Consider the following 15991-nt stretch of genomic DNA (forward strand, 5'->3'; position numbering starts at 1 on the left):
CTTTAAAAGTGATTGGAAAGTGTCAGTATTTCTTGTTTGAATGATACTGAGTGGAGAAATGGTTTTATGAACATTCAGGAACTTGTCTTCTGCTCTAACTTTAGTTCTGATTTCGGTTCTGGAAGCTCCATCCCTTTGTTAGGTGTGACTCCTTCAGGAGAAGACTCAAGAGTGCTAGGCTAACAAAATATTTATTTTCCCCATCCTCACCTGCTTCTTAGATAATTTCTGAAAGGTGAGTGGTGAAGGAGGAGAAATGTGTGTCTAGCTTCTGTTGGAAAAATCTGTGCTGTGAAATTGAATGCTTTGGAGTATTCTGAACTGTTGGAAGTATAGAAATGACTTGAGGGAAGCAAAAAGCTTTTCTGGTCTAGGTTCTAGCTTTTGTTTAGTTTGCAGAGGTGTGGTACTCAAGCTTTTTTCTTTTTTTACTTTTTTTATATTACAACTTCAAGAAATTTTGACTATTGTATGCATGTCACAGGTGATATGAGGTAAGCAAAATAGCAAAACACAGTGATTCACGTTGCTGTCGATTTCTTTTGATGCAAGGGGATGTCAAATGCCTATGTAAGAACTTTTCAAAAAGTCAAGAGATGATTTTTAGTAACAGCTTTTTAATTTCCATTTGGAAAATATCCAAGTCTCAGTACTGTCTGTTGTCTCCTCTTTCATGGTTCCTTATGAACCTGGACACTCCAGTTGCTTTCTATTGTATTATTCTATTATCAAAATCGGTGATAGATTTGAACAGTTTCCTGTTCCTAGAGAGTTACTTGAACCTGGTGAAACAGCTCTAGCAGCACTTAATCCTCACATACAATTTGAATATGGTGACCTGAAAGCAGAATTCTATGTCTGAGACCCACATGCAATATAGTATTGGACTTTCAGTTATCAACAGTTTTGGTGGTACCCTAAATATTTGGTACACTGGTGGTGAAAACTCAAAATAAATCTAGCCTACTATATTTTAGGGAGAAAGCCTATGTATGTGTAGGGTAGAATTTAAATCATATGTTTCCTCATCATTCACTGTATAAAAGTTGTTTAATCTGTCCTAAGTGTTTATTGGATCCGCCAGCATAAAGTCTACATACACCCCATAGAGCTGTGGGAGGGATAGACTGACTTTATGTAATGTTTAACCTATTTTTGTAATTTCTTTTGTCCTCTTCCCCCATTTACTTTTCATATAGTAAGAGGCCCTGGTAGCTACTGTGTTTCTTGTCCAACATTTTAAAGTTCTGTTCAGGAAGGAAAGATAGCTTATGCAATTGTAGGCAAGAGAGCCAAATAATGTATACATGTCAGGATGTATACCTGTGCATCGTTTGTGCCTGCAGGATGCTTTAGTAATAATTACGACAATCTTCATTGTGCTGAGACAAACAGTAGATTATAAGTAACCTGTATTAATGCATAAGTAATTTTTGAGTATGTATAAGTGCTCTTTTAAGTCATAGACAACTGGCCCCTGAAACATTTCATTATAAACTCTAATGAAAGGGCAGGGTTTTGGTTTTTTACATGGCAAACTGTAGTTATATTTAAGTGTTCTTTCATTACGATATTATTCTACCTTAAGAAGATAACATTAGAAGTTGGACTACATGGGGAAGTTGTAATATTACCCAACTGAAGCCCTCTTCTAATGGATTTCTTTTGGACAGGTTTTCTTTTATTTGGACAAATAAATATCTGGAACCATATCCTGTTGGTTGAGCTTTGCCAAAGAAAAATGGTTAAAATTAGCAGCTGAGATATGTATTTATACGAGTTAAAACCAACAAAAGTGTTAAAGCCAAACACAACTTTCTTCCCCACCTCCCTTTCGATGTGAGAATCCTATCAGTCTCTTGGTTTAACCGCAACTGCCATTTTTTCATTTAGAAACTGTCCTAGTTACTGGAGTCCTGGCAGTTGCACCAGCCTGTGTATCAACGTCTTCTACTGTTTCTGAAGAGCTGCCAGACTTGCCAGCACTGTGCTGATTTTGAGATCTTTAAATATCTCTTGTGTTTCTAAGTTTTAATCTGCTCCTATTTTTTGATAAATTAATACATAGCTAGTGCTTACTAATGACTGCCACTGGGAGGGGGGGAGAAACCCCCAAATAGAGACTCCCCAGCTGTTGTAGTTGCAGGTTGAGAAAATGCTAACACTTTGGGCATTCGGAGTGTTTTTAAAAAACTGCTGTAGTATGGTGGTTCATGAATGCTTTGCTATCTTATGTAAAAAATACGGAATATACATTGAGTTTTATGAAAACATGAGAATTGATGGCATTTCTCCTTAAAAAGAATTCATTAATTATAGTGTATTCATTCTTCTTGAACTGGTTTTAAGACCTAGAAAGGGAGAGAAAAAGCAAAAACTATTACATAAAGAATAGACTAGTCAGTTTTTATCAACTAATCTGCCAAAATGTAACTGCAGGTTGTAGAAGTAGTAAAACTCTTGCTTTTAATTTTAAAACTACTGGTTTTTTTTTCCACTGAAGCAATGGGTTTAAGAAGGAGGTGTATCAGGGAGTAATACACTTTGAATTTAAGTAATGAAATGAAAGATCACTGATAATCTAGATTATTGGATTTCCAAAGCATGTTGTCAAGCTTTTTCTCCCTGATTGTTTTCCACAGTGGATTTTAAGTTTAAGTGGGAGTTATATCATTTTTAAACTGAAATCTAAAATGTGAACAGTAAGTATCATTTTTCTTCCCCGTCCCAATCAATAAGTGGTGATTAACATTTTGTATTCTCAGATTTGTTGCTGTCTCAGTGCTGGGTTTATGAGCCTGCTGAAAGACACTTAAAAATATTATGGTTCTTCTGGCTCCTGATACTGCTTTGGAAGTAGTTGGCAGTCACTGCCACTGTGCAGGGCAAGAAAATAAAGTTGAGATAAGAGAAGTGTGCATATATCATAGTTTATTGACAATTAATTTACTGTAGTGCCAGATAAATTTGAAATATTTTAAGTAATTAAAAATGTTGTTAGGTACGGTGTTCAAGCGTGATCCATGTGCCATGACATTGTCTGTTGTACCATGATTTGCTGATCTGGCTGCATGAAAGGCTACTGTGAAATCTTGGGATGAATCTATATTTTTGGTCATGCATATCTGTGCGATGGTAGACATAATGCTCTTGTAGTGTTCTCTTTTGGGCAGAATTATTTTCTGGTAGATTTAGGAGGTGTTTTTTATGTGCTTGCTTACTAAAACATTGCTTTTAATTGAAATTACTAAGTTTTTTTCAAATGCAGAACAATCACATATTACCCGGGGATGAACAATTTTTCATGTAGTAATAAGTGCCTGTGAAGTTTCAGGTAGTAGTGTAGTAAAAATCTTGGATGAATAAGGAGGTAAAAATAATTTTAGTATTCATGCAGTAATAAAGTTTGTTCAAAACTGTATAGAGGCTGGCAGATGCTTTCTGTGACCTTTCAGATGAAGCTGTATCTGCAAAATATCTCAAGTTAGGAGTTAACTCCTATATTATTTGTAAAATTAATAAACCAGTTCAATCACATAGTTACTTTGCGTTTCTCCTTAAAATCTCCTATTCTGGAAACTTAAGATTTAAAAATCTGTGCTCTGAGTTTTTTCATCAGCTTTATTTGGGATTCTTGGCTAGAGCTTTGCTTTTGTGCCAGTAATGTTGGTGGAAACTTTCAATGTTGTGTCTATAGTGTGTTTTTAGGATCTTGTTTTGCTTCTTTTTGTAGATGTTGGGAACTACTGATGTATTTAAAATTGGGTAGGCTGAAGAAGACGACACTGCGCTAAACAATATTGCACTGTGTACCGAGCAAATGCTACACCCTGCGCAGCTGTATCTATTCATACACTGTGACAAAATAGCTTTGACTCTATACCTTTTCTTTTCATGCTATAGGAACTGATAGAATATTTAAAGGAATACTCAGGCTGTTTATGTTTCTCTTTCTAGTAAAAACACAGATTTTTAAATTTTGAAAGTGACTATGTTAGAGAAAGTAGAAATGTGTAGTATGGGGTTTTGGGGCAGTTTTCAAACAAGCTGAGACAAATTAAGTGTATCTTCATGCTTGTTTATCTGTTTTAAAGGGTAGCTTGTGATAAATGTAATGTCTTAATTTTTCTCCACAGGGACCTTAAGAACAACCTTATCAGTACTATAAATCCAGGAGCTTTTTTGGGGCTTTCATCTCTGAAAAGACTGTAAGTAGTATATCTAGCTAGTCAGTTTAAACAAAACAACCAGAAAACACCCTGAGAGTAAATTAAGTCTTGGATTCTGGAAATTTAGACAGCAAAACTATTATATATTAAAAGTTGAATATGTATATGCTGTCTAAGTTTATACACATGCACATATATGTTTGTATAAAACAAAGTCTGCTTTCAGTCTTATGACTGAAGAACATCCACTGCTTGTGGCTTGGCAGGCTCACTTGTTCTCACTGACAGTCTGTTGTATTATTCCTCCCTTTTTGTACTTTGGTGACTTGAAACATCACTGGGTGGACTTGTATTCAGAGCTTTGATGCCATCAAGTCTTCCTTTGTTAAATGTTAAACTCCTCGTGATTTTCTTTTTCCAAAGGTCATAATGGAACACAGTCCCTTGCTATTAATACTACACTGAAGTTACAGCACTGTTAATGCTGCTTTATTGAAGGTTGTGCCAGCGTTCCCATTAACACATATTTTGGGGATTTATACCTTGGCTGTAAAAATTCTGTCCCAGATGAAACTTGAAAAACAAGACCTCAGCGTGATGGCCTCTTTTCTTTTTTTTTCTTATTTCTTTTTAAAAACAAAAAAAACCCCGTAGATTTCGGAATATCTGGGGCAGCTTTTAAGTCTTAGTTGATTTTGCTGCACCCCCATCCCAGTCTTTAGTCAGCATGCAACTTCCCTTCTTAAATTTTTGTGGTACATATGTTCATTTGTCACTGATCAGGTGATCTGTCTCACTTAAAAGGAAATTTTGTTGGTAATTGCACTTTTGAAAACCTTAAAAATAAAGCCCAAGGACCAATTCAGGACCATTACTACTTGCAAGCTGAATTTTTATTCCTTTAAGAGTTTTTGGCAATTCTATTTAAAGACCTACATTGTCAAATATACAATATTTAAATACTTATGTAGTTATAAATATAGAAGCAGTCCTATTTATGTACAGTAAATGCACTAGTATAGGTGTCTCTAGCAGGTGTAACATGTGTAATGAGTATACTGTACAAGTACGAAAATTTACTTTGTAGTGATTTAAGCCAAGCCTGTTCTAAGGGGATTTACTGATAAGGCTAGGCTCATTTAATTGTATATGGACAAGCCATTATTACTTTAGAAATGGAATAAGGACTCGGTGCATGTGTGTACGCCCATATAGCAGTACCTTTGGGGGGTTGCTGAAAAAGACTAAATGTATATATGGTGCAATCTGTTACTCCTGAATTTTAGTTGAAATACTTGTGTTTGCAGACTGTATGTCGCTTGGAAATAAACCAGTTTATTCTGATTTTTGCTTTTTCCTGTTTATAGAGACTTAACTAATAACAGAATAGGCTGCCTGAATGCAGATATATTTAGAGGACTTGTAAATCTTATTAGATTGTAAGTATAATTTTGTTGTATATAATTTAATGTCTTAAGTTTTAGTCTTATGTAAGCTAACATTCTTTGTTTCAATGGGAGTAGTTTGTTTTAAGTGTCACTGGAAAGAGATGCGGTGTGGTTATGATTGTGGCTTGTTACTCAGTAGCAAGCTTAAAAAATGGGCAGCGGAGGGGGCAACCAAAACCATACTACTTGGTGCTCTGTCTGCTTTGCAACCGTTTCCCGGTTTCTTAGAAGGTATAGCAGGAGGGTGGGAGGCAGGGAGAGTAGCAGACTACAAAATATTTTCCCTGGGAAAATATTTCAGGGTTATAGAATCTTTTAATTTCTGCCATGCCATCAGTATGGTTTCTTGCATGTGTTGCAGTTCTTCATTTACTTAAAGAAAATAATGTGTAAGATTATTCAATGTTTCTTTGCCCAGGTTGTTTGCTTCTTATGCAGTGCTTTCACCTACAGAGAAAGTGGGATGTATACTATTTAAAAAAAATATTCTGCTAGCTCAAACATCCTTCTCATGGCATGTTAATAGCAACACATCAATTCTCTATGAACAATGAAGTTAATTCTAAATTTCCTGAATTGTATGCTCACTATGAGCTAGTAGTTGCTTTAAATAAAGTATTTGCTTTCAGTCCTTGTTCCCAATCTTAAAATTCTTCAGTTAAAAAAGAAGTATTGGGGAACAGTTTATTTTGGGATTTTTGCTAGGCTGTCAGACCTGATTATTATTTTTAGTCTTTCGAACTATGTGTGTTTGTCATAATAGTATCTTGTATGTTTTGAAATAATGTTATCTCGAAGAGGGATTTTTTTATTTTATTTTAAATGTCAGGTGCTTGAGTATGAATTCAAATCATGATACTGTTATTTTTTAGGAATCTTTCTGGAAACCTGTTTTCTACGCTTACACAGGGAACATTTGATCATCTTGGTTCACTAAAGTCTCTGTAAGTACTTATTGCATCTAATCTTAATTTGCATGATTATTTGTGTTCTTAACAAACACCATTTTATATGTACTTTGTACTACAGTTTTGCATTTTTCCTTTTAAACTTCATAACTGTGGTTTCTTTATCTGACTAAGTGCATGGGAAATGTATGTACAGATATTTGGGTGTTTATAATATTTCCTTCAAAAGATGCTCAGTATGTGTTACATGGTTCTGAGAGAACAAAGCTATACTGGCATCTGGGCTTCTGGAAGTTTTGTTCTGCATGCATCGTTGGTTTTTAAACAAAGGGAGCAAATACTTTTAAGGAAGATCTTAGTCCTTGAAGAACAATATAGTTTTGTTACCCGTGATGGTGGGTACATCTCAACCTCATGTTACTTTCCTCTCCTTTAATTTCATGAGAGTTGTAATCCTGTGTAAGGAAGAAAACGAATGAAAAATATTATCAATGCTGATGATTACCTTGCATTTTTCCCTGGTAGTGATGACAGTTGGCTCACTGTACTGGGACTTTGTCAAAAGCTCTGACTTCTGGATTTGAGACAGAGTTAATTTCTTGTTTATAAAGGGAAATGTTTCTTTCCCTCTTCCAGCTTTTTTTAATTGTTCATAAGTTGTTATTCCTGGTATTTTAATTGTGTACATAACGGTTGCTGTCCAAGAACATCATGGGTCTGACAAGAGGACCTGGATGTAACCGTTGCTATTAAAAATGTGTGTGTCTGGAGGAATCCCTGTGAACAAAGACCAAATGGAGTTTCACAGGAAGGTTGATTTAGTGTTTGAAGTGTTCTGCCTGCGATGCTGTGTTACCCTCTAGACCTTTGTGAAAAGAAAAATAGATTATGTTTTCACTAGATGTAAAAAACAGTGTAGACACAGCTATATGCTTCGATACCTTTTTAACTATTTCTAAACAGATAAAATATTTAAGTTCTCTTTTAATTTAGCTGACTACAACAGGTACCGGGGGGGGATTTTGTATGTCTTGTTAGTAGAAAGTATTAAATTATACAGAGAAGACTTTACGAATCAATGAAAACCCTTTTATGAAGCACAATAAAACTATCAATAAAATTGTGTGAATAGTGGTTCTGAAAAGAGAGATGTGTGAGAGGCTATTTTTATATTTCTGTTGGTTTTACTGTTAAAGCATTTGATTGCTAAAGTGAAGCAATGAAGTGTATTGCTAAGTTATGGTGAGACATATTCAAGCAATTCCTTGTTATTGCTTACTTAAATAATGTAAACTCCCTCCATGGAAGAAATTGCTAGAAATTTTTTCATGCACAGGTATTAGATATTCCTCATATTTACGAAGAGGATTCCTTTTCTCAGGGAGTGTGTACTTTTGTTCTTAGACCTCAGCTTGAAGAGAATTAGAGTGTCTTCTGATACTCTAAGTATTGGTGGTTGGCAACTCCGCCGTATTCTGGGGTTTGACTGCTTTGTTGTCTGTCTGTGATGATGAGAGGCATTGTACAGCTGTTGATGTCAAGCTTTCAGATCTGAGTGATGTATTTTGTCACTGTGAATGCCTATTTTGTGTTGCAGAGAATTTCAGACTGATTATCTTCTTTGTGATTGCAACATCCTGTGGATGCATCAGTGGTTAAAAGAAAGAAATATAACTGTACGTGAAACTAAATGTGCCTATCCCAAGTCACTTCAGTCGCAGACGGTGACTGGTGTTAAGCAGGAGCTTCTGACTTGTGGTAAGCACTCCTGACAACTGGCACTTATTTTCTAACACCTTCTGTATTCTGTTAATGTTAGTGAACAGACTTTTCTTGCTTTGTTTTGTTCCCCTGAAATTCAGCAGTTTTATGATAGTGGTAATAGTGATTCTTTTTCAAAGGCTGATCTTTAGTCATGATTCAGTGTTGTTTGTTTTGGAAGTAAAAAATAAATTGGTGATAGTGGATGTTAGTCTGTAGAAACTAAGGACGAGTAGCGCACTCTGGAGATGAACTGCTTTTTCCAGCTAATACATGCTTTTCAGGGATTTTAACCTAAACTTTACAAGAAGAATCAGAAATTGATAATTTTTTTCCAAAGTCTAGCTATCTGACTTCAGATGCATAACTTATTCCAAACCCAAATTTCCAAAGTTAAAAGGTCTTCATTTTATGACTGACTTTCCTATGTGGTGATTCAGTTGTTGATAAGCCTTCTTGTTGTGATGAAACCATGATCAACTTGCTTAACTTTTGTTGTATTAGAGTTACTCTGTCTGTCAAAATAATGGAACAGGTATTTGTGATTTTGAAGTATTAATAGTGAGAAATTGTGAAGAAACGAAATGCATTAATACATTAATTCAAGTTTATATTTTTCAGTCTTTTGGATGTGGGCTAGCAAAAGCGTTTCGAAATGTATTACATTAAAGGAGTACACATTTCAAAAAAGATCATGAGAATTTATATTTTTCAATATCAGATGCATCATAAGTCTTGGAAGATGCAGCTTACAAAGAGGTTATATCAATAATTGATACTTAGCATATTTTTCTCCTTTTTTGAAAATTAGATATAGAACAGATTCTTGCCATTAATTGTGCTTTTATTTCTTTAATTCTAGAACCGCCACTTGAACTACCATCTTTCTATATGACTCCATCTCACCGTCAAGTTGTCTTTGAAGGAGATAGTCTACCCTTCCAATGTATGGCTTCGTATATTGATCAAGACATGCAAGTCTTGTGGTATCAGGATGGAAAGATAGTGGAAACTGATGAGTCCCAGGGTATTTTTGTTGAAAAAAACATGATTCATAACTGCTCACTGATCGCAAGGTGAATCCCTAAAGAGAAAATGTATTCCTTGCTCCCTATTTTCTGTTTTGATTTAGTAACTATTTCCATAGCCAGTAAGGCCCCCTCATATCATTGCTGAGTGAGCATATGTAGACAGAGGTTTCCCAAGCAGGGAAGTAGTCTGTAACTTCACACATCTCTTAAATTACCTGGGTTTGGTCACTGTTGCTAACTATCAAGTTTGAGGAGGGAAGTCTAGAGACTTGGTTAGTCAAACCTACCTGCTTAAAACAGGGTTAGCTAGGGCAGGGCGCCCAGGAATGTTGCAGTGGGTTTTAATTATCTCCAAGGGTTACCCAATGCAGTTCATGTAAAATACATTTGTGGTAGGGTACATTTGTTCTCTGGGAACTTCAAAGTTATGAAAACAAGGCATTTAAGTGAGCTACTCATGGATTCTTTCCTCTTCCTTTTGAGCGCACCACAGTTGGTAATGTTGAAGTTCTCCAGCAGAGATCTCTCAAGTATAGCATAATAATATAAGTATATAAGTATAATTTATTCTGCCTGCAGCAGATTTTTGACTCATTCATATATCCTGTAATTGTATGAGTAAATTAGGGCTTCTAACTTTATCACAACTTATACATTTGGGAAGCTATTTTAGTTTGGCCTTTTCGGAACAACTATAAAAATTTTTCGTTGAATAGTAACACTTGAGGAATTTGGACTTCTCATCTCGTTCTGAAGTCAGGGAACTTTTTCCCATGGCCATGGCCATTCTTTTTCTTTTCTACCTTGGCAAATAAGAGCTAGAAGAACACTAAATATTTTTCGGTCAATTACAGTACATTGATTCGTAGATAGCTCTGGTTTTGTAAGATCACTCAGTTGTACGTAATTGGTTGTTACTTCCATTGGTTTTCTGTACTTTATTCATAGTTTGCTAAAAGCTTATATAAATTTTATTGCAAGACTGTTGGGTTTTATTTGTTTGTTTTTTTATCTTCCCAGTGCACTGACCATCTCAAACATTCAGGCTGGCTCCACAGGAAACTGGGGTTGCCATGTACAAACCAGACGTGGGAATAACACAAGGACAGTAGACATTGTGGTGCTAGAAAGTTCTGCACAGTACTGCCCTCCAGAGAGGGTTGTGAACAACAAAGGGGACTTCAGGTTGGTAACCTCAATTTTTCTTTTGTTTCAGAGAAAAGAGTCCATTTCATTTTGTTTTTAACTTAAGTTGTTATGCTTTAAAGGCACCTACATGGTTATTCACTTGTAAATGGCGTGTAATAAATTAACGGCTCTAAATTATTATGTGTTGTAAGAAGCACACGCAGCTATAACATGAAATGTTAAACTTTGGGCCTGTTACCTCACATCTTTGGAAGAGATGGAAAGTAAGCTATGATATTTGAAATATATAAATGAAATTATTAGGATAGAATAAAACTTTTGAGATGATCTGTAAGTTAGAGTTGGACCACATACTGATGGGGGGCGTTTCCACCAGGTCATGGTTCTGTTTTTGAAACCCTCCTGCTCCCAGACGACGAAATTGCTATATAAGAAACATGTTGTATAGTTGGTTTGGGGTTTTTTTCCCCCTTGTGAGTATTACAGTAAATAATAGGAATGGTGCTTCCTTTAATGATTGTTGGGACTATAGTGGTATCTCTGATGTTCCATTGTGTTGGGTATTGCAGAGTATTTTACCTTTTGTTCTTACCTCTTCACCTGTTTTCCCTTTTCTGATCTTTCTGCTGCTGGTCACTCTTACAACACGTTACTCCTGGAGGTGCCAGCTGTAACAGATAGCTTCTGTATAGATTCTCTATGTGTAAGGTAATTCCCTTTATAACTACTCTGTGTTGTATCTCCCTGCAGTAACTCCTACTGAGAATTAGTGTATGTCATAGCATATGTTTTCACTATGGTTTGTAGGGTTTCTAATGTTGTAATAACTGCTCTTACCAGCTCATTTATTTTCACTTTTCTTATGCTGCTTAGCTATGCGTGGCTATCTTCTGCTTGATCTTTTGTTTACGTTCATAAACTTTTCTTCCTTTCCTTGTGTACATTAGAGTTCTTTAAAATTGTCTTCTTTCTATACAGCTAATCTAAGACCATAAATCTTATTTTAAGAGATGAAAAGTAAGTTAAAGCATGTTGCTGGAACATAGTTTTTGGGGGGAGAGAAGACAAGCTTTCAAGTGCAGAAGGCCTTCTACAGTTGTAACAAAAGTTCAGGGGAAGTCCTGGCTGAGAGCATTTGTTCCAAGTTCATCATCTTTATCAGTTGGACAACTTGAGAAGAAGGGTAGCTGGTGTCCAAGCGTGAGGAACTGGTAGTAAGGGAAGTAGTGTTAAGATCACTTGCTGCACAGAGGCAATTTGGAACTACTAAAGAGCTTCGCTTTCACATTGTAAGGAGTTACTTATCTAAGAAACTTGGTGCATATCCTCTTTTTACACTGTGGTGGTTTCAACTGCGGGGTGAGCATTACAATAGAAAATGAGAACTTCCTGCTCAAGATAATAGGTGAAGAAAGTCAAACAGATGCATGCTGTATTCATCAAAGAACACATCTATTTAAATCACTTACGCAATTTTTTTAATGACACAAGTGTGAATTGTTCTTCTTTGATTTGCTATTAGAGGTGCAAACAGATGGTAAAGGCTTATTTCAAAGTGTTTTCCATTAAATTAACCTGTGCTGTTCAGTGACTGTTCAGTGTAATAGGATTTACCCCCTCTGGAATTCAGTAGGAAGAAATAAGATTTCAGGAAATGTTCAGCTTATCAAAAAGTTCACTGTGTCTGGGTTTACTATAGCAGACTTCCATTTGTAGTTTAGGTAGAGTAATAATAAAGAGTAATTTTTCACCTTTGAGACCATATGGAAATAAGGCTTTGACTAGTGAGAAAATGGTTCTGAGCAGATGGCTGTAAATGATCCTAGGTGAATTTGATTTTATAGGTGTTTTTTTTTTTTTAGTTGAAACTGGTTAGTCATTTTAGCTTGGAAGCTGTTTCAAAACTAGCATCTAGGTTTTTATCCCTTGAGAGATAGGATAGTGAAGTGTATCAAAGGAGGAAGTTTGTCTTTAGTGTCTTTGGCTCAATAATTGTAGTTCAGCATGAGTTTATAAAAATTAGACAAAACCAGTCATCATCATGGAATCTATTTTTTTATTTAGATATTCTTTTAAGTCTTACTCAGATAATATCCCTTTATATGTAACAATCCATGATTAAGTTGAAAATACAGTTGGCATGTTAAAATGTATCTTAAAGCTTCTGCTTCAGTAAATCCTTCAACTGTTGTGTTTAGAATAATTTTATGCTGGTAGTTGATAGAATTCTTTCTTAAATATAAGAATTACCCTTTTGAAAACTGTTACTCACTGGGTGTAATTAATCTTAAAACTAATTGTCATACTGAATTTAGAGAATTTCTAAGAAGTAATAAGAAAAATATTAGACTACCTGTAAGATAATGAAGTCATGATATAAAAACTCACTGTAAATGGAAGTTATTGCTGGTTTAAAGGAAAAAATGCTATCAAAAAAGAATTAATATGCATGAAGGGAAGGATTCTTTTATAATCTCATGGTCTGCCTTTTTTTTTCCTGAAATGAAATTACAGTACTTAAATGTAGATGAACCATCTTTCCCCCCCAGCTGTCTACTCTCATGTATATGTGATAAATTTTGAGCACCTAATTGTAAACAGTGAAATAAGTGTTCATACAGTCCAAATTTGCACTTCTGGTAGCAGTTGGGTAACCTGAAAGGTATTCATGCTTAGGCTCACAAGAAGTTAAGAATGCAGCCAAACTTATGTAGCCTTTGTTTGCATGATGAGAATTCCATTCCATTAGTCACCTTTTGAGCCTGCTGGAGGGATGTCCTCTCTAGTTTCATGGGAAGTGGAGAGTGCCTCATCAGCTCATCTCATTATAGGTACTGGGAAGAAATAGTTCATGGCTCAGAATGGTCCAGGTTAACATTCACTTAGCAAAAATAGGGAATAAAGGAGGCATAATTACAGCTGGAATCAGTTCCCCTTTCTCATTCACTGCTGGGTTGTAAAGAAACTTGCACCTGCACAAGGGGTATAGTGAATGGGAGAAGAAATAAGATAAGGGACACTGTTCCCCAAAGAGCGCTTCTCTTAGTGACACTGCACATTTGTGTTGTTATTGTGTATGTGAAATCCTGCAGGAAGCCGGGAGTTTTAAACTGCCCACCTTTTATGTCTGGTTTGGTAGAAAGCTTTCTAAATCAGTAGATGAATAATATATTAGTTTTATTAGTAAAATGTTTCTGTGGATACCTATATTTGTTATAAAGGTAGCACAGTCTATACGACTGTCTGGCATTGCTAGTATTTTGAGAAGATCATGGTAAAAGATGGTAAAGTGCTATGTAGGGAGATGAATTAAAAGTAAATGCAGTAGGAATATAGGGACAGTAACAAAAGGGAAAGAGGTGGATGAAAAAATAGGGGAGGTGGAGAGAAGGCAAATAGTCTTGTGATAATCTAATAAATTTTGAAGTAGCGTTAAACACTGAAACTATCACTTTTTCCATTTGATGGCTAAGGAGTGCCAGAAAAGAGATATATAGTGCTTAGAAATTATACTTGTTTAAAAATGTAGTAAAGCTCTCCTGAAAAACTTGTTTTTCATTTGAGTCCTAGTGTTACACTCGTTTCTCGTTCTCTCATTCTTTAGCACCAAGAGTGAATAGTGAGGAAAGGAATGGCACATCCCATTTTTCAGTGAAAATACTTGTCTTAAAGGTTGTGTCATACAACATCTGCTGTCAGAGCTACAGAGTTTAAATTATCCTAAGGCCATGTGGCACTCGGTCTCTAATGTGATATATTCAGTCAAAACTGAGCTGACCAGATTTTAATTTAAAATGCTTTGGAAATACTGTCTATAAAGGCAGACACAGATATCCCTTTCAAAGTGGTATCTTTGATGTGGAAATGGAATACAAAAAATTCAGTGTTGATAAAATTGTTTTGGAAAGGAACAGTTGGGGTTTTGGCACTCCAGTGTCAAGAGTTTCTGGAAGCCTGACTCTTTGCATGCTGGAAGCTGAGGTTTGGTGTATTATGCAAGGTATTTGTGGGCCTGCCTGTCTCCGAACAGCTGTGCCAGCTGATATATTAGTTGTCCTCATCTGCCTGTTTTCTTTTTGGCTTCATTCTCTGAAGGCTCATTAGGTATCCATAGAAGTGGGAACATAGACGTAGCTCCTCTTTGTACTTGTTTTTCCCCAGTCTGTGTTGATTGGACTTTATTTTAATTTGTCCATACAGAAATTTCAAGGACTTAAATAAGTTGACATCTATTGAATTCCCTTATCCCTTCCTCCCTTCCCAGAAGATCCGTAACTTGCTCTGTCTGATCAGAGTTGGCCAGACATGATCCAAAGTGATGCTTTTGTTAGCTTGCTAGGGGGCATGTAATGTTGCACTAAGTTCACTACTGGGATTGCAGCAATTCACAAAGGCTGTTGTGATTTTTTGAAGGAAGACTTTTGGCATTTCTGCTGGCTTTTCTTCTATATTGGAGAAAAGATGGTAAATAATTTATGTTACCTTTGCAGAATCTATACCTGTTCCTTGAATAAATTTACATTCTCTAGAATACCTGTGTATAATTCCTGGCATTTAAAAACTCTGCTCATTTTTTATTTTTTTCTTCTTTCCTTTTGCCACGTCCATTGCCACCAATTCTGCTGTAAGTTTTCCTTTATGATAAAGGTTGAATGGTGACACTTCTGTTATTTTCTTGGAGTGGCTGCTGTTGCTCTGAATATAAGTGTATGCATATTTGCTAGGCTGGATGAATCTCTGCTATGATACCCCAGTAATCTTCTGTCTCTTCTAGTATTCAGATACTATGGTGATGGTCATAATAATAAGTCTCCATTTCTTAACTAAATGATGTCGCTACAATATGGAGAACTGATTTGTAATGCCAAAGCTGTTCTAAAAGGTAGTAAAATTTAAGCCTTTTTTCTATTTTGGTTTGTTGTAATTATTGTCTAGTCTTTTCCATTAGATTCCTTACTGACTTTGAATTCTTTTGTGGTTGCTGCCATGACCTATGCATTTTAAGGATGCCACCAGCACCTATCTTCAAGTTGTTTGTTGTCCAAACCTAAGTAATCTTTGCCAAAATGGCCTGAAGTAAGTGTCCTTCTTCCATAATTGAACATGCTGAAATTGTTCTGTTGGAGCTGAATAGGAATAAATAGGAATTTGAGATAGAAAAGGCTTTCAGTATACCCTGAAAGGTTAATCAGTTGCATCGTTTAATGTAATTGAAAAGTGTAGTCTTTTGCCTTGGTCCATCCCTGGAGTTATTACTCTCTTTGCGAAAGAACTGTGATAAATTCCAGCATCTTCAGTAAAAGAAGTTACTTAACTGATGGAGCTGACTTGTTCAGTTTCTCTGCTTTGGCAGTATTACTTAAATTTTTAATTTCCTGAAATGGAACATTCTTCAAGGTGTTTACTCCATTCTCCTGCAAACACAGAAATAATTTTTTTCCAGATACAGACATGTTCTGAGCATCTCTTAATTTAGATGATAGTAGTGACTAAATGGCCATTTGCAGTCCAGATATGAAAGCAAA

At 35.7% G+C, this 15991-nt stretch overlaps 1 protein-coding gene across 1 annotated transcript in view; it reads left to right on the plus strand.

The window, feature by feature from the left end:
- Positions 1 to 15991, plus strand: part of ADGRA3 (adhesion G protein-coupled receptor A3) — a 58091-nt gene that overhangs the window by 18545 nt on the left and 23555 nt on the right. The window contains exons 3-8 of the mRNA XM_075091757.1: positions 4137 to 4208; positions 5537 to 5608; positions 6490 to 6561; positions 8123 to 8283; positions 9149 to 9362; positions 10338 to 10502. Of these exons, the coding sequence (XP_074947858.1) occupies positions 4137 to 4208; positions 5537 to 5608; positions 6490 to 6561; positions 8123 to 8283; positions 9149 to 9362; positions 10338 to 10502 (756 nt within the window). The remainder of the gene's footprint in view (positions 1 to 4136; positions 4209 to 5536; positions 5609 to 6489; positions 6562 to 8122; positions 8284 to 9148; positions 9363 to 10337; positions 10503 to 15991) is intronic.

This window comes from Phalacrocorax aristotelis, chromosome 4 (assembly GCF_949628215.1).
Source record: "Phalacrocorax aristotelis chromosome 4, bGulAri2.1, whole genome shotgun sequence".
Classification (NCBI taxonomy): Eukaryota; Metazoa; Chordata; class Aves; order Suliformes; family Phalacrocoracidae; genus Phalacrocorax; species Phalacrocorax aristotelis.